Source organism: Pseudomyrmex gracilis, unplaced genomic scaffold (assembly GCF_002006095.1).
Source record: "Pseudomyrmex gracilis isolate BER0280 unplaced genomic scaffold, ASM200609v1 scaffold_0, whole genome shotgun sequence".
NCBI classification, from domain to species: domain Eukaryota; kingdom Metazoa; phylum Arthropoda; class Insecta; order Hymenoptera; family Formicidae; genus Pseudomyrmex; species Pseudomyrmex gracilis.
In genome coordinates, this window is record NW_018020584.1 from 452,114 (window position 1) to 472,295 (window position 20,182).

Consider the following 20,182-nt stretch of genomic DNA (forward strand, 5'->3'; position numbering starts at 1 on the left):
GCGAAATTAGGAAAATTGATTGTCTCTGGTAGCCGAGAGAAGATGTTTCTTTCGCACGGATCGCTTTTTCCATCATGCTCAACGATCGTCTTTGTTGCTCTCCGTTACTCGGCTGAAGAGAGTTTTCTTTGGGTTTTACCGTCCGTGGAAGCGGAGAACGCGGCCGTTTAGACGTCAACAGCTGCGTCGCAGCCCGCCCCCGGCTCCATTTGTTCCTCTTACATTCTTCATGGAATAGTTTGGTCTCGCCGTTGAATATACACTGACTGCGCGAACTGAGAGAGATTAAGAATATCTTTCGGCTCTTCTACGTCGTAGGTGAATGCAAGGCGAATCGCATAGTGGGCTCGCGACTGCATTTCGAAGATCTCGGAGAACGCGTCCCTCGAGAGGAGCACCACTGCGCGTTGTTTTTGAGAAAAAAGAAGAACGAATAACCGCGTGACGAACCCTGAACCCGAAAGCGTTCCCGAGTAGCGAGTGAGAGGCCACGTCTAGTGAAAACTACTTGAATCGTAAAATTTCTTCGAGATAAGACGACGAGAGCGCAGCGTGGGGCACTTTGAACATGAGAGATTTAGATAGGAGAAATCGATGTGCGCTCGGTGAACTTACGAATAAGTACTTTGTGAATTGGGATACGGTTTCCTCTTGGACACCGGCGCGCGCGCGTTATCTCAAACGAGAGATACTTGTTCGAGCGAATCCGAAAGGTGGTCTGAGATTGTTGGACCCCCATGTGGTGTGTTTTATCGCCCATTCAAACGGATTGATTGCTGGAAACAAACCGAGGATATTCCGTGTTTCTGCGCGAGCTTCAATGTTGTTCGAATCAAGTCAATAACGGATTGGTGCAGGAAGTGTAATTGTGGAAGGTAGACACGTTATTTATTGTTTGCAACTTTATCCTTTAAAAGTGTTATAAAATGTCACAAATTAATTAATTTAACAAGTTACAAATAATAAAAAACAACTTTTGTATTTCTTCGTTCAAATTTTTTGTGTATAATTACATATTGACTCGTATTGCCCTACTAATACTTAGTGGAACATTTCACGAGCTTTATAATTTGGTGTAATAAAAAATAATTTTTGTATTTCTTTGTTTATATCTTTTGTATAAATAGTTAATTACAAATATTAAAAAACAATGTTATATTCTCTTTTCGATTGAATTTTTTTAAATACTTTAAATATGAATTTACAGTCATCTCTCTTGAAAATAATTATAAATAAATTGTTAAATTCTCTTTGTCGTGATATTTTTCAACGACTTACTAAATCACTCACAGTAAGTAAGTCCATTGAATTACCACTATATATCATTTGCAAGCGTAAGATGCATCCATTTTGGCACACGCTGCAGCAGTTTTGCGTAAAGCCTGACTTTGGTCGATTATTTATAACGAAAACGAAATCGTTCAGATAACACAACTGGTTGTGTGTATACGATTGTTTCAACAAGGATTTATTCACGCACAGCTTGAAAGAAGAGACACCTCGTTTGCAACACGTGCACCTAAGCTCGATCGAGCTTTATGTACGCACTAATTTCCGACATATTTTCTCTTCACTTTTGTGGCACACACACCCTTTCGCAGTTAAGAGTGACTCGCCTTGTTCTCTTATGCAACCGCTCAACACACGCATATATGTAACGAACACTTTCTTCACACGGTCGGCAAAAGGAAGAAGAGAAACATTAGTCTTTGCTCTCAACAATGCATAAAACATATATCACAGACAATAAGCGCCGCTACGCTTTGGTTGCGTTTGCAGCTACGGAATCCTGATCGGGTTTCGTAGGCAACGGTCGATTGGCCATCTTGCTGGTGGTCGCGGACGTTTGTTGGACCTCTGGCAGTTCCAAATACAGATGAGCGGCCGCGTCGGACGGCTCGGCGTATTCACACAGTAATGAGTTTGGCCTCTTGTTGCTTATTTTGCTACCCAGGATGGTCTCGCCCAGAGCCTTAAAGAAGTTTACTGGCCTACCAGGCTGATTTCTGTCAGTTGAATCCGACTTCGAGCTCTGCGGAGATTTGAAATCGTCGTAACAGTAATTTTTTGAAACTCGATCGCTGCCGTTGACGAGGTGATCGTTCACCACATCTGGTGGCAGTGGCTGCGGTGCTCTTCCGATTAAACTTTCCAAAATCGGTTGCGACAGCCTGCTGGTACTAGGCATTGTTTCGTCACCCGGTAACTCGGCGTACAGGTGATTCTGATCGTTGGTCCGCTGATCGCGCGGTTCCGCGTACTCCGTGATGAGCGGTCTAGCCTGTATTCCGCTCGGCAGAAGTTTCTCCAAGGATGGCGCTTTCGTGCCGACGGTGATGGATGGCCTGATCGTTCTCCGGGGTCTTCTGATCGGCCGGATCACGTCATACGCGTTCTCTTCTCGATCGCTCGCCGGTTGCCGGTCGTTGTTGTTGTTACAACTCTCCTCGACCTTGATAAGATCATACAGATGTTCGATCATGTCTCTTGCCTGACTATAATTATTAGGATCGTTTAATCGCTCCCGAAGATCCTGCAGATACTCCTCTGTCAGTTCTTCTGGTAACGTCTGCGTGGCTTTGTTCTCCGTGTACGAATAAAGATCGTTCTCGTCGTCATCTTCGGTAGCTTCTGCTTGAGGTTCTACTTCGAGAATTCTAGTCTCTGGTTGGAGACCAGCGTATTCAGAAACGCTCAGCCTTGAGATTGACCTGGCGGACGTCGCGGCAGTTACACCGTTGCTGGATGAAAACCAGTTTGTGAGAGTCATCAATGGATAGGACGTCAATTTAGGACACACGCCACGGCGGCGCATGTAGAGAATTCCCGCAGTCAAAATCACCACTAGAACAATAAAGACCGCCACGACAAAGACGATGACGATGATTCTTTTGGCATGTTCCAACTGCTCCGATTCGTTCATCTCCATGTCGAAGAATCCTTTTTGTTTCGGATAGATGTGAGGACCCACACTGGGTGGACTAACGCTCGGCTCCGGCTTAGGCGACGGCTTCTCGCATTTGACGACATCGTGGCGTTGCGCGCAGATGAGTTTTGTGAAGTTCCCCATGGGCATGTAGCCCTCTGGCAGATTAAAGCACCTGTCTAAGTGCTTGTCAACCATGCAATAACTAGAGTCCATCATCCACGAGACAGAGCTGTTGCGTCCCGTCATTTGGCGTACCCAGTTCTCGAGATTGCAACTGCATTGCTCTTTGAAATAATTGTTGCCGACACGCGCCGAGTTTACGCTCTGTGAGATTGCCGCGAATCTGAGCGATCCCGGCGATGCTTTGTATATATGATTGCCCGTGAAAGAGAATTCGAAGTTGGACGCGTTAGCGGCACCCACCTCTGCCTTGATAGCGTCGTTCTCCAGATTCGCGAATAGATTGTGATCGATCGCAATGTGATTCCACAGGTCCAGCACTATCGAACCATGGCGCAGGTATTCGAACGCGTTGTTGCTAAAGGTGACGGTTGCTGCTGAAATGTTGATGGCACCGGTGCTCACCTCGGACAATCTAGATTAAAAAACGATACAACAGAACAAAAAAATGTGCGCATTTTACACACAATACTTCTTAAAAAATATTAAAATTTCAAAATTATCAAAATCAAAACAGTAGACAGATAAAAATTGAAGAATAGTAAGAAATCAAGTCAAAAAATACATTAATGGAGATGATATTTGGGATTTTATTTTGCTACTTATAAATATTGTTTTCTCTTTACACGCGTTCTCAAAACTTGTATAAAATCGCGTGCAAGTTTGTTGTCAAACCTTGAATATTGAATTGTCAAATTATCGTGGCCGGCTCTGAAAGCTGCCGTGTTGATATTTTTAAGTTCTACATCGACGAACTCAAGGCTGTGAATGAGTGCTCTGTCGCTGAAGGCGCCGGTTTGAATATCCTCGATGGTCGCGTTGCTGATAATCACGTTGAATATGGTCATCGCGCAGAAAGCATCTTTACGTATGACCTTCGTCTTGATGTTGTCCATACGAATCTCCGCGACAGCCGAAGGAAACACCGCCTTAGGTAACTCCGCGATCCTCACGTTTTGGAACATTATCTGTATCGCAAGACATCGTGCAAAAAAATTATAATTAATTTTCCGGAAATCTTCGTCGACGTAGACATGCAATTTAGTGATATCCAAAGCGGAGTGTTATTTCAAATAATTTATCGCTGTATCTATTTATATTAATTGTTACTTGATATCAGAATTTAATGTGTATGATGTAATTGTATCATAATGATAATAATATTATCAATAATAGTATATCGATAGATACATATCAGTTGTAACTTCTGATTTAAATACAGCGAAACACAACAATTATTGCTTAATAACGCATGCGATAACACTATTAATTATCAGGATTAATAACGATATTTAACCTTGGTCGCTGGTCCATGTCGTCCATGGTGAGTCATTTCGAACTTGAACGCGTTGCTGGAGAGCTCCAAGGATGGGACTTCCTTCACCGCGATCCACAACAGCCACGAAAAAGCGTTCGGCTTTATTTCCACGTGTTTGCATCGCGATATCGAAATGCTCACAGTGCCGCGAGTATTCCGGAAGGCGTGGCTTTCCAAAAACACGCTGTCGCATTCCGACACCTCGATGTGCGTGTTAGGCGTACTGATATTTTGAAAGGCCTGTCTTTTCGCGACCACGCTGTGAATCCTCGAGACGTAGACGCGTTTCAACGGCACTCCGCCGTCAAACGCGCCTGCGTGTATTCTCAGTTCTCGGCAGTGAGAGACCTCGAGTTCTGTCGCGTCCGGTGGAATGATTCCCTCCAACAGTTCAACATTCTAGACAGAATACGTAGTAAAAGAATAAATACGATGGTAATGAGAGACCCGTTTGCGGATAAATATTAGCAGGTGCGATTATAAGAAAGACGGTAAAACGTCGCGTCATCGACATCTTGCACCAAGGCCGTGCGCCTCGTCATTGGTTTCTCTATCTAAGTTTACATCTTGATTGCGTAATGTGTGTGGATATTGTTACAAGGGAACTAAGACTGTTTTCTGAGGTTGTAGTACATGTATATAAGTGCGATTTATGATTTCTTTGTGTCTCCATTTAAATACTTACCAACTTTAAATACTTCAAGCTTTTAAATGATTCAATATTTGTTTATGATTAATTGGATTGTTCTAAGCATTTAAATTTACAATTTTATTGTTTTGTTAAAAATAATACTAAGTAATTGACGTAGACAAGTAATGGAATAAAGTTATTTATAGTCTTATTAAAAACGATAGAATTTCCTGTCTCAGAGAGAGTACATTAAAAATATTTCTACTGAATTCAATGTGCCAGTTTCTCATAGCGGCTATTTATAAGTTTATCTCAGCGCCAGGTTGCTTTATATTCTCTACTTTCGATCATATGTGTCACCCGGACTTCTTTAAGCTTCTTCAAAACTCTTATGCCAGAAACGCGGATTATCGCTTTGCGTTATTTGCGATAAGCTTTTCGCAAAAAGAATATTCTTATAACTTTCGCGCGACTGAAAAATATAGTCGCGCACTACTAAAAAATACAAAAGACAGTTCAATATTCAGCGGCCAGCGGTATAATTCAAATTCACGGAATCTCATAGTCGAGAACGAGAAATCTGACTCCCTCGAAAAATCGAATTTCCCCGTGGGAATGTGAATTTTCGACGATTCATAAATAAACATTGACCCGGTTTTTCGTTCTCTTCAGGGAGATGCCCGTTTTCGTACGGTTCATAGGAAATTATTTATTCTCTCGTGTACCTATTCTCAGAGACTGCGAGGCTTTATTTTTCGTGGTGCATCTGACCGCATCCGGTTCCGCTCCCTGTGGGAGGGACCTCATCTTTGACTTGGTCGACAACTAAACTCGTTATCCGAGGATATTTTTGTCAGAGAGATATCACAACAACCATTTACACGCGCCTGTTAACTATGCCCCGGAGACACGAAGCGTTAAAGCGATCTTAACTGCACGATGACTTGATTCATTATAATGCCTTCCGCGTGCGAGGTATGGGAAGAGAAGCACGATAGCGGCTGTGAACTAAAGTGCAAACATTCAGCGATTAAATTACTTCGTACGTGCCACTATGCACACATACGCCTAATTCAATTAATCTTTTTCTGACTACCTGGTTTTTCTTCTTTTTACACAATGTGTGTATGTGTGTATAGAAGCACTAACAGTAAATATGTATATTTCTCCAGAATTAATTTTACACTAAAAATCATTTTAATTATCACGATCTATAAAATTGCAAGAGTACTTAATTAAACAATTTATGATAAAACACAGAAATTGTTTATTTATATTTGTTTTATATTTTGTCTTAAATAAATATTTCTGTGTGTGCGTAAATATTTTTTCTTTAATTCTCTCTCGTTATATTTACAAAACTTATCGAATATTTTAGATAGCAGGAATTATTGCCCTCTTCCCGGGCTTTGGACTTGTTCCAAAGGTTCGGATGTGCGATTGTTGATTTTTCGACGAAAATTATTTTTCCGTGTATTCTGGTTTATTTTCTCGTTTGACTTTAAAGTCCGCGAAAAAACAGACTTACGCTGCATAATACAACGTTCGCAGCCACGCTGGTTCCTTCAAAGGACCGGAAAATCGTTTCAAGAGTTCATTAGAACACGACGATGAGTCATGCTACTGTTCACGCTTGTCGTCTGCGAGTAATGCGTACGGTTCGACTTTCGCATCCCGTCTCTTGGTTACAGACATTCGCACGGTAACACGAATCTCCGGTGTTCTTCTCGTTGTTTTGCCGTTTCATCGCGCTTGCGACTCCATGTCATGCATAATTCGCGGTTCGATTTCAACCGAACGAGTTGTCCTTGGATAATGCCGGGAAAAGAACGAGCCATATTTCCCCGTATCGTTTGACGTCGCTGCGCGACCTGCATTAAATATACATGTTAAAACGGGGAGAAATAAACTACGTATATCGCGATTACGCCTGTATGTCAGACGATCTTATTGGACCACGGTGACTGCAGCTTCATTACGACTCGGATCATCCGGTCAGGTACGATCTTCGATAATACGGAGTTTAGTTTCACGAGCATGACGCACATTTGAAGCGCACAGGACTTAACTGCGTATATGATTAATTCAAATAGAGAGGTGATATTTTATATCATTTTACATGTCATGAAATATATGTATGCACCGCATTTATCTGCAGACTGAAATTTAACTCTTACTATTCAACTGTATGCCGAATGCATTGTATGTAATATTTAACTATAGTATAGAAAAACGATATAGCCTTTACATAAGGTTTATTCAAAATTAATGTTGAACATATTTTGTGAATAGGCCGATATATTTCACACAAGGTGATTTATTATTTCGTTCTAAAACATATCACACACACACACACGATGTTTTCGTGAATTTCTGTTATTTGCTACAGCGTGTCACAGATTTCATGTGCGTTAACTCTGATGAGGTACACGTCAACCCCGTTTGATAATACTATACGGACAAAGTAAACGCGGTAATGCCTAGCCGGAGGACGATAGCAGCGAGAATGCGTACAGTTCGAGCTTCGTCCCTAATTAAAAACATGCGCGACTTCCTTATAATCCAGAGCGAAAATTCTGCGCTCGCGGGAAAGAGTTAATTAGCGAAATAGAGACACACGGGAAAAAGCGCGATGTCGAGCGAAATATGCGCGTTGTGTGTCAACGATACGGCGTTCTATCGGGATCTCCTCTCTCATCGTGCGCTGCACATCAATGACGTCACATCGGATGCGTCGCACGGCGAAACAGCTGTCGCGGTTGACGACACTTTGAAACGTAAAGAAGAGAAATGCGGTCAGGTGCGGTGGAGAGAGAGAAGTGCGCAACGCAAGTCTGAGACAAGTTGGAAAATGCATCGTTTTCTTTCTCTCTCTGACTGTTCATCTCTCTTTTCTCTCTGTCCTCGATGAGTGACTAAGACCGCACTTAAAGTCGTACTCGTTTCGCGTGTGACTCAAGGGCCGAGACGCGTGCGAATAACGCCGGTTATTTCTGCGTCGCCTTCGGGTCTTCGAACACAAAGAGCATCTCTCTCGAGATCACGCGAGTTACGGGCGATGTTAGAGTGCCAGTGCGAATTAATTTTGCGGTATCGCGCGCTGGCTCGCAGCCATCATAGAATTTTCTATGATCGTTGCGCGATCCATAGGCGGCAATTTAATTTCCATACGTTCGTCCGCGTTTGTCTACATTGCGATCGATAAGCCAACACGCGAGCGTTAACATTACGTAAGCTATTAAATGTGGTAAATATTTTGCCGGATCAATTTGTGCCTATTTTACAATGCCGAGATGGTCCGATTGGATTTATCAAGGGTTTATTTATAGTAGGTTTAGAGAGGTGTATCGAAGGTTCTGTGCATACATGTGTGTGTGCGGTCTTTCGGCGTTTGCTTAGACTGATTCTTAGGAAAACAGTTTTGTAGAGGCTATTATATAGACAAAGAGAAATCCTTATTAAAATGTCAGAAATTTTTGAAATATTCCGACAGCTGAGGTTACGTGAGAACGGGGCTGGTCGATTCGTTCTGACCCGTACCGAAATTTCAGGCTACATTATTTCAACATTGCTTCGTGTCGCTTTGCTTTACTCCGCAACGGAGCGTATAGAATCGTTTCCGTTATCGTTTCGGGAGAATTCGATTCCATGTGTTTGGAAAAAGATTCTTCGTGGGAGAAAAACTCAGGAGTTTTTTTTCAAGTTCCGATATTTTCACGACACATTTAGCAGTATAAATTTTACAACACCTGACTTTTATTTTAGTATCATCTTTTTTCGATACAAACATCGTTCGATTTAGACATAAAAAAATCCGACCGCTTTGTTATTAAATGTACAACACAAAAATATAGATTTGTAATAAAACTGTTTTGCGGTTAAACCTCTTCTTTACATTAGTGTACACAATTGGCTGCATTTGAAATATAATAAGTCTCTCGAATGTTGCGATATTTTTCGCTTCGTGATACAACAAAGAACGCATTCGTTAATATTGTTGCAGTCGAGTTGCGTTATTTGATCAGTTATCCAAACACAGCGCACAGCGGAAGTAAGCTTTGTAATATCGACAGAACGTTGCTTTCTGGCGACAAGCCACTGTGGGATTGCAACGCGGGAGAGATGGTATATACCGATGGTGTATACCGTTAGCAAGGGGAATCTCAAGAAAGCCGACTGTCTGGAATATCGATGAATCGCAAGTCGACGTAGCGCACGCGAGGAAACATTATTTTCACTTACACAATGCGGCTGTTGTGGCCAGTCGGAATGCAACGGAACGGAAATAAAGAGAACAGACCACTTTAGCTGGATTGCGCGAATACCGTCGTGAATCGCGGTAGCCGACTTTGCGAATTTGTCCTGCGGCATTGAGAAAACTGATAGTTTTGGCCATGTGCCACGTTCACCAAGAAAACGAAACGGAAGTCTTGTTTATTAAAATGGCCTAATGCATCTCTCGTAAACTGTTGATGCCAACGAATAAAATATTTCTGCTTGGACTTGCCAACATAAACGCGAGAGAAAACAATAACAAAGTAAGTGACACTGAAGATATCGAATGTTTGTGACTCGAGTCAACTTTGATAAAGTTAACTGTTTAATTTTTATCTTATCGTTAGCGTAGTCAGAGGTAAATTTTTATTTATGTTTGAGGAATTTTGTTACGGATTCAAAAAATATAATTTGGTATAATTATCGTTATGCACTATGTTTGGATATTTGAGAAACTATGCTTTGTGTTACTACAAAGCTTCATGTAGATTCCGTAACAAAACATAAAAACACAGATATTAATTCAAATTGTTAAAATTATTGAAATGCGTTGAATATGTTTGAGAGTTTTATGGTTGTACATGTATTTATTTGTACTTACTGCAGGTACACATTTTTTCATAAATAAAAATAAAGATAAATTGCAGTCTTCCACGATACTAAATTTACTTCATCCAATATCGCGATAGTTGATTTTTGCGTCAAAAATTATGGAGAAAGGTGGCGAGAAAACGATAATTATACTAACGCATTACGGTTGACGCGGATGACGGATGAATGAAAATAAAACGTGAAGAACGAGAAGTTACGTAAGATGAATTACGTGCGAAAATAAGTGAGCGACCTTTCCATTAAATTTCTTTGCGCGACCTTCGTGGTCCTGCGCCGTTGTCGAATACGACCGACTCCCAAATTATACGACAAGAATCGCTCCGGCGAATGGATAAATAATTAAGCAGCTTTGGAAATGCGCGTTGCGCATGTCGATTCCACGCGCGCGTCGTTCGCACGTTGAATTTAACGGCAGCCAAGTCACGTACGTCAAGGATTCGCTGTCTGAATCGAAATTGGCGACGAATTGACAGCTATATATCATCAGTCGATGGATTAACTTCTAATGGAAGCGCTAATCGAAACGCAGATAACGTTTCTCTGCGTCGTCGTCGTCCCTGTCGTCTTCGTCGTCGTCACGACAATTCTCGCCACCCAGACACGCACAAATCCGTTTATCACGGCGAGAGACGATCATCTCGAGATGAATGAACCGGATAAGTGGAAGTGCGCGAAGACGACTTGCTGTCGAGCCTATATGGAAAGTTTCGAGTCTTCATTTTCGTGTGACAAGACGAAGTTGTGCCTGCCTGTTTAGCTAATTGACGCGCTCGAGGAAACAGCGTTTAAAAATAGTCCGATTCTGTCTAGTTCTAGTTCGAGGTGAACGGGACGAAGACAATCGAGTTATTCTCAACTCCGGCGTGAGAGAGATCCCTGAGGCGTTTGCTGTCTTTGTCAAAATTGACCGGCTATAACGATCTCTCTTTATATTGTTTTTTAAAAAAAAGAAAAAAAAACGAAGAATGATCGCCATTGTGTCTCGATGGACCGCGATTGCACGAGTAACGATGTCTGCGTTTTTAAGTGCAAAAGTAACTTGAAACCGCGCGGAATATGAAATTAGATTAAGAGATACATTTCAAATAAAATAACTCGTATTATTCTACTATATAATGTTAGGATATCATTGATACGATGTGAGTAATTTCATACAACGAGACTGAATATTTAATACTATTCGCCGATATAACGAAATTACAATTATACATTTTCCTCGCATTCTCTAACGACGGGTGTTAAACAATTCCGATTTAATTACTCGGCTCATTAGCGTGTTATTACGAGGTTTAAATATTGCATCTGCCGAGCCGTATCATCGAGTTTACGTATATTTTTTTGCTTGCTTGTTTAATTGAAGCTTAAAATGCTTAATTTAAATTACTGAACAATCGCACACGTGAATTCACATGAGACACAGAGAGTTTTAATATGATTATCGAACGGAAAAGTTTACAAAGTTTATGGAACACGAATTTCTTAACAACGTGGACGTCGTCTCGTGACGAAGGAAGTACCATTATTACTAAGATCGATGATGTACATACCGCGAAATTCGCGGGGCCCGAAGCGGCTTTATAGCGATCGCCACGGGAAATGCCGGAAGTTAATTCGCAGAATGGCGATGCACCCGCCTGACACTCGCCTTCTCTCATTGCGCGTTGCATCGGGGATGGAATTACTACTCGCTTCTCGTGCACACGCATACGGCCCCCGCTAGGAAACGCCTGCTTTTGCTGACATGCGAGCGAGCGAGCGCCATTATGCCACCGGGGGCCTCCGACCCGGGTCGCGTCAAGGGATAATTCGGTTAATTGCCGCAGCACACCCTGGGTACTAGATGGTCTGCGATCTGCTAAGTGCGACGAGCCAGCAGCTATCGCTCTCGTTTCATTTCTATCGCTTTAATCTCGCGCGATCTACATCTCCGGTCTCTGGTTTTTCGTTCCGCTCGTACTTCGAAGAGATTTTATCAATCGCGTCTGTCTAGGTGTCAGTTGTCGAAAGATAAACGCTTGTTTCACTTGATATCATTAAATTAGCGAACGTGTAGACCGTACTGGATAAGAGAATCTACTGTAGAGTCATTAGATGGAATTATAACATAAATTAACAAAGTAATAAAAACCTTAATTTATTTATATAATTAATAGAGATGAGTCACGTCTTGAACAATTTTCTTTTTGCGATAGAGAAATGTAAGTTTTGACACATCACGTTCTTTCAAATAAAACATCTTTTTCCGAAGAATATTCTGAATTGAAACGCGTGAGACACAAGATCTGAAAAGCATTTCTAACGTGACCGCGCTGAGTAGTCATCGGAGAGTCCGGAATACACCTCCACGGTTTCGTTACGGTCGGTTGCGGAAGATACAGGATACAATTCGGGCCGGGTGAGCATATAAACGCACCACGTATTTGATCGGCCTCCCGCCACACATATATGCGCAATATATACAGAGAGAGACATGTTCGCGCAGATAGGCGAGGCACTTCGCACGTGTGGCTAATCGCGATAACTCGCAGGAGGGGAGGGGTGTTGGAGAGAACACGCGAGCGAGTGAGAGAGAAAGAGAGAGTTATCGTTGCGAATGAACGAAGCAGGATGTCGGGCTATATCTACGCCCCCGGAGCAAATTCTCCAGACAAAGCCGGCAAACTGCAATCGGCTCTCGGATGCGCGTGCACACGTATTGTGCAGCGTCCTAAAATAATTTATCATCCCGTAGAGATGCGCGAATTGAGGTAGTCCGAGAAAGATAGGGGAGAAAGAGAAAAAGACAGAGTGATAATAGCGCGATCGAGATCGCGCCGGATCTCCACTCCTCTCGACCCGTTTATTGGGTTATCGAAGTTATCGAGGCCGGTAGTGTGTCGGCAAGTGAGAACGCAACTCTCCGAGATTCACGAACGTGATAAAAGATCTCTCTCTCTCTCTCTGTTTTTTGTAGGTGCGGTCAGTGAAGCTGGGGAATTGTTTCGAATCGCGCGGCCGGCCGTTTTTTAATTGTGAAATATTGCACAGAGAAACGCGAAGACAGGTCAGAGTGGTAGTTGGTGGTAACACAGCAGAATGACTTACGACGATACTGTTAAATTTCCACATGTAAATGTCTCGTTCATTAAGTTGATTATTTTTACTCTTAGACCTGTCGAGCGTATCATCAATTAGTTGAGAGATAGTGGAGACATAACGTGGGAAGTTTCATGCCGGTTTTTGTGACGAAGTCACACAAGTTCTGACTGAATACTCTCATTATGTATCAACTTTCCGATAACATTTGACAAGGTGAATGTTTCCAAGATATGTTATCAGATATATTATTCTTAGATATAATTATCAGTTTTTTTTTTCACAGATAGGCTCAAAACTAACATATTTATGCAATGCGGTCATACGTGCATCTATTCAACTGCGACTTCGTTTCTTTCCCGTACGATAAATTCTAATGCGTTTACATCGGTCACATCAACATACAAATTTCTATTCTTTCGATTTACGTAAGATTATCCCAAAGATATTTCTTTTCGTCTCCATTTGCTGACGCAGACCAGCCCGCATGATCAGGCTCTCATTCGCGTTGACGCCCCGATCAGAAGAGATATGTACGTCGTCGTGGAGCGGAGTGTAATTCGTTCAAAGGGTCTATTGTGAATAAATTGAGCCGAGGCGAGGATCAAGCCTGACGTTCCATCGCGGCGCTGTTTTGTGCGCACGAAATTCCCACCGCGATATGCCCATCCGCCCTTTATCGTTCTTCTCCTGTGTCGCACCGTTCCCCTCGGAGCCTAGAAAACTACGTGGGCTGTCAGTTTATTAATCCACCGACAGCTGGAGCAGGCGATGCGGATAAAAAAGCCCGCGGAGGTGCGACCGTCCTCGAAAATCGACGAGCAATTTTGTTCGTCTGTCGTCGTCCACCGGTCGTTCTCGTAAAACTCAACGCGCTATACGCCAAATGGACGATTTCGAAAAGGGTCGGTTTTGTTTCCCGGGGAGTAACAATAATAATTACGTGCGGAGAGAACAAGTTCTCTATATTTCTATAAAACCAGGTCTCTTTCTCTCTCTCGAACGCGTACACGCGCACACGCGCACACGTACACATGTACGTGTACATATCTGGTGGCATCGTTTCCGTCCTAAGTGCCGCTATCGTTCTCGTGCGACGTGTTATTTTCCAGTTCCGATTGTTAGGCTTATTTGCTCCACTCGAGATGATTACGGCAGCGAGAGAAGAGGGAGATATATATATATATATATATATATATACATATAGATAGATAGATAGATAAAGAGAGAGGAACAGAGAGAAGCGGCGAGCATCGCGTTGCGGAAAGGGCCAACAGCAGCGGAGCTGCACGCAACCGCGTTTTAATCGGCAGCGTATTGTTTTCGTCGGTTGCATTAACAGATTCGTCCGCCTCCGCTACTCGCCTCTCTCCCAATAATCGCGATCAGGATGTAATCGAGTTAGTCCGGGAAAAGCCGCTGCTTATTAACGAGCCCGTGAGCATTAAATCGCACGCCTAAACTGCCACCATGCGAAATTGTTTCGGCGCGGTGACCAGCACGTGGCATGCCGGCGTTAATTGTTGTTTCCACGTGTAATTTCGGGTCGACGGCCACGGATAACGGTGCCGCGCGAGCGTTTGGATTAAATCTCAGTAGGTACGCGCGATGCACTTTGAAGACTCGCGTTCGAATATTAGCCACGCGGATCGGAACTCGCGAATTGAGCCTGCCGCCCGCATAAGAATCCAATTAAAGAGATCCGTTTTATTAACAGTTGCTTAACTCGAGTTGCAGTTAAGTCGATTCTTCGTTCCTTTGTAAAGTGAGAACGGACCGAGATAAAGTTTTTCCATGAAATATTCAATTCCGGAACTAGAACTAGAACAAAGCGGGAGAAGCGATATTGCATTACGTAAAAACTTAAAAGCGGCGATAGTGATATAAATTCCGAGTTTTCGAACAAGCGGACGGAGAAAAGTACTTCTAAAGCAGCTGCATCGTCGTACATTTACTTCGCTCGTAGTGAACCCTCTGACCGGAAATTGCATGCAGCGGAAGTCACCTAAGTCCGACCGAATACACGAGGACGAATTCGAAGAATCTATCGAATCCGAACTACTCGCAAAGTGCCGAGCGAGCTTGACCATTGTTGGGAAATCTTTCCACATATCTAAGTCGCGCGTACACGTGGTCATTGCGAAGAATTGCACTTTAAATCGCATTCGCGGACTTAACGATGCGAGACGTGCAATGCTCCGTTAAGTGCCTCGTTTTCTAATATTTCAATTGAGCTTTTGAATTTTCTGAAATATACTATGTGGCTTTTTCGCGTGGTTTGAAATGGACTAGTCAAAACAATATTTTAGTAATGACAGATAAAACATTTGTGAGATAAGCAAAGATAAATAAAAACATGTAGGTATATATATAAATTAAAAAACATGTATATATATAAAATATCTTTGTATACTTTAAATATTATTATATTATTATTATTGCTGTTTTCTAGGACAGCAAAACAAATTTTTAAATATATATTAACATAAATTAATAAAAAATAATGATACTTTGTACATGTAAAGAGTAGAAGACGTCAATGTTATTCGAGTCGGTCACTTTTTCTTGTCGGGATCGCTGATTACGCAACAGGAAATCTCGTATTATTTCCCTATATATAAGAGAGATTCGCGCATTTCTACACTCTTCTCGTTGTGATTTCAGTATTTGATCGCCGCTTGATTTGTCGTTTCCGCCGATCAAATTAGAGTGTCCTTGTTTCGATACGGGTGAACTTGCACAAGCCAGCAAGGAGTTCGGCCAGTTACTGAGCGCGGCGTAATGCTTGGCTGCACAGTAAATGGAATTAATGGTGTCGGAATGATAAGTGACGCCATGGCTGTATCTGATTTGATTACCAAGTATTTGCCGTCCGTTAGTATAATAGTGGTCCAACGTTGCCACTTGTTGTTTCTGGAGACGATGTTAAGCGAACAAAAACTCATGTCATAACGCTCGCGAGCGGTCATAAACACTATGTGCGATAATAAGCCAGCGTTTGACATTAATTCTGAGAGATGAAACTTGTCAACGGCAACAACAACATGATATTATTGTCGCTATTTGTGCGTTGTTTCGGATATTTATCAATCGTCCTTTGTACATGTTATATTGCGCGTCACGCCTACGTTTAATATGGCAGGCGCTTATCGGACAAACACGGAACTCTCGGTGATTCAGAAGTTGTTAATTAGAAGAAGTTTTGTTACCAACTGTGTGCTATATGTTGTTACAATAATATAATGTACAGCATTATTTTATATGTAATTAAAATCTACTATAAAAAATAAATTTAAATTATTTGTACTATTTTTAACTAAAAACTAAAACAATTGTGCCTTCAAATCTTCAATTTATTATGTATATTCTTTAAGTGAAGAGAAATTATAAATAAAATGTTTTTATGTGTATAACTTTATAATGTATCACAATTATCTGAAACACTTTTAAATATGGAGCAGTGTGAAAATTGTGAATGGCGACGAGGCATTGAGACGAAATGATTTAATAAGCTTCTTAGAGCTCGACGTTAGAAGAGAATGTGGTGCTGTGAATGCCGCTTAAAACTGGTTTCCGTTGCGTTTCTACGCGAGTAGCTGATCGGAGCGTGGATAAGGAATAGACTTAGTCCAGTTTGTGCTCAGGAAGCATAGCAGAAACTCAATCTCTCTGTCTGTAGAAGAATTATCAGCTTTGCACGTTACTTATCAAATATTAATATTAATGATTCTCATTATACACGCTTTTTATAATTAGGATTTGTTATTCTTGTATATAGCAAAACGAAGTTATTTAATCGAATGTCTTTGTTATCAAAGAATTGAGTTTGGAATTGGTAATTTAAATGCTGTGCAACATCATGGTCGTTGCCGCGTTGTTGCAAATCTTGGTATTAATTTTCAACAATAAGATTTTGATTTTGTTTCATATAATAACTTTATATATTCACATATTTCTATTATTCATCGTAGAATTTATTTTCAAAACTAAGTCGAGTTGTGCATAGAGTAATGCAATATACATATCACAGAAGGTTTTGCACTTGTCTTTCGACTTACAGATATCAGGATTTTTTAATTTTAACTAAACAAATTTTTTTAAATTACAATTCCGTTTTCCAAAATCTAAAATGGAGATCTCGCTACATCTTTTTCCTCACGGGCGTTACGTTACTCGAACAAGTTATCGCGACTGGTAGTTGCACGTGACAGTTTTATCGCGTCTTCGCAGCTTGAGTCTCTCTTGTCGAAAACTTCACACGAACTGCGAAGTGCATCGCATCTACGCCGTTGCATCGGATTGTGGATAGTATCTATAGCCGAGTACAGTTGACAGCGAGTAGAACCTAGGCTGTTGAACGTACAAGTTACATCTTGTTTGTTCGTGCCTGAACACCTCGAATGACCAGGGACAGGGTCGGTTTACAGTGGTTTACATAAAAGGCATCCTGCGTCGTGTTCTTATGATGACCCATATGATTTTTGTCTTTAAAACGCCAAGCTTTTATGTAATATTTTATGCAATATTTGCTATCATTTTATGAGCAACACATGTTCAAAATATTTTCTTCGCACCTGAAAATAGAGCCTGTTGCGCGCATAAGTTATCTTTTTTTTATTATAGTTAAACTAGATATTTCTAACAATTAAAAAATCATTATTTATGTGGTAAAATATAGCTTCCGAATTGTTTAAATTTTATTGTTTAGATTTTAAATTTTAATTGAAATCGTTGCAATAATTAAATGTGATATACATAAGCTTATATACAACTAATTCCAGTTTACGCCTACGACGTATCATGCACTTGCGTGCACTTGCGCGCGAATATACGTGCATGCGATATTCCCACCGTATTTACGGACCAATGATTTATATGCTAATTCTACAAGGAAGGCAATTCCGAGTCTCGCCGAAAGACTTCGGTAAACTTTCACTGTATTAACGAATCATCTTTTGGAACAGCGCGGTAGATACGACATACTGAGATAAACAATTTCGCATACTTTTCACGAATGTCGCTAAATACTGCATATTATTAATGCGCGAAAATACAATTCACGTCTTTGACAAATACGACAGTTTTAAAGAATTCCTTGTCGCTTAAATCATTTTTTTCGAATTTAATATGATAAATCTGAGCAAAAGGTGTTACCGATCATTGATGCGCGATATACGATATCAATAGAGATCATTTTTCTGGTTTTTTTTAAAGATAAAACTATTTTCATTGCCTAAAACCGTAGATAAAAGTACAAATTATTCTACAGATGGTTACTTTATGATTACTTTTAAGTAAAAAAATACGTTTAAACAAAATCTCTGTATCTATATTTTTCAGTAAACAATCTGTCAGCATCTTTTAACTCGCAAGTGATTTTGCTCTGGAAGTTTACAGGAAAACAATAAAAAGAGTAATTCTGATTTACGTTTTTCTGGCATTTTGATATTTTTGGAATTAACGCAAAATTTTATTTTTGCAAAAAGTTATATTCGGACACGTTGTTGCATTCACCTGTTCCTTTGTGAAGACGCACTTGACGCTGACCCAGCGCACCGCCTTAGGTGTGCATTTGCAGCCGTCCATGGCGCATATCCCTGGATAGGTGGCCTCCATCACGCACGGCAGAAACGCGAGATACCACAAGAACATCGAGCGCATGATCATACAATTACACTTAACGAGCCTGTCCAGGGCGCTAAACACTTTTCGCTTGACGCTCATTGTGATGATTTTTGATCAAATGATACGATTTTTAAATCATTATTATCCGATCACTTTGATTTCTTCGCGATCGATTTCTTCACAACGATCTGATCACTCGCATAATACGACGATGCACTACGTGCGGACGCATTACCAATCCGCGAATCGATCGCGCGGATCGATTTGGATAACACTGCAGTACTCGCAAGTACCATTCACTGTATCCTTAATCTGGCTTTTTCCACCGATCGATTCTACGTTCCAGACATAGAAGAAGGCACATTTCCTTTATCGATCTTTAACGATCGACATTTCGCACGATAAGAGAAGCGACTGAACCGTCTCAAGCGACTCGCTGTCGCGTCGGCTGCCGTCGACAGGCTGACACACGCACGATCGGGTCGGAGAAGAAGACGAAGAAAAAGTGGTAGGGTAGCTACACAAGCCAGCTGACGCGATCGTGACGGAGGTTGCTTTTAAACTGTAGTCAGTGGCATGCACGATCGGTGTCTCCTCCCCACTCAGAATCCATGACTCGCCTTGCTACTCGCTCTCTCCATCTCTTGTTCTCCCTCTTTTGCTTTTCGAGAAATAAACGCTCGGTACAACGCTGGGGCCCGAAAGGTCTCGATGCACAGGATGCAGGTCTCGATTTTCTCTTCAGGTCCAACCGAAATGCTACGTAAGCATGTCGAGGAGACTGACTTCCGCAAGAACGTAGTTGCTGAATTTTGTAAGCTTTAACAGCACACCTAACCAGCACCTGCAAGAACGACCTTGACCAACTTACGGTCTAAAGAGCTCTCGGTTACATAGGTGACCAGCGTTCATCACGGATGATAATTACGTAAGCCGTGTTCAGGACTTGTGACCCCATTTAATAGGTTCCGATCGGTTGTTCTTATAAAAGAGACCGGTTTGTTTTTATATTCAGAGTTTTTTAGTTTGATGAACATATTAAGCACCTGGACAATATTTTACCAAATTCGTTTTTGTAACTGTAATTGTATATGTCATAACATTGCTAAACTAACAATTCTAAGTTATCAGCTACTTTTGAAGTTTTGATGTTAGCAAACAATAAAATTATCAGCCAACATTAGCTTGTATTTTCTAGTAATGTAATGTTTTTTTTCAATAGAAATAGAACTTTTTTCTGAAATTTATCTAAAGATAATCTTATCTAAAAGATGCGTGAGTTATATATTTTATATATATATATAAAACTCGTAGAAGATCACATAAAACGTACTAAGATGTACTTTTTTAATATTATTTATAGAAACATCCTTTATTAAAAAAGGCATTTGAACCGAGAAGTGCGCGTTTGGAGTCGAATATATTGCACCTATTGTTGCCTCTTTTTCGCGTTGCCGATTGGTTGGTTGGTTGATCGAGTCGAATCGAATCGGTAAGATCGAGAGAGTAAATAATGAAAAGCGATTTTGAGACAGTT

General features: G+C 41.2%; 2 protein-coding genes across 5 annotated transcripts in view; one reads left to right on the plus strand and one right to left on the minus strand.

The window, feature by feature from the left end:
- LOC109864218 (E3 ubiquitin-protein ligase MYCBP2) overlaps positions 1–20,182 on the plus strand; it is a 215,883-nt gene that overhangs the window by 180,202 nt on the left and 15,499 nt on the right. The gene's annotated exons all lie outside the window — the stretch shown is intronic.
- Positions 426–19,194, minus strand: LOC109864238. Its single transcript, XM_020445264.1, has 4 exons — positions 18,535–19,194; positions 4,407–4,826; positions 3,785–4,077; positions 426–3,524 (listed from the first exon to the last, which is right to left on the minus strand). The coding sequence occupies exons 1-4, from the start codon at positions 18,742–18,744 to the stop codon at positions 1,757–1,759; spliced, it is 2,691 nt and encodes an 896-aa protein (XP_020300853.1). The 5' UTR covers positions 18,745–19,194; the 3' UTR covers positions 426–1,756.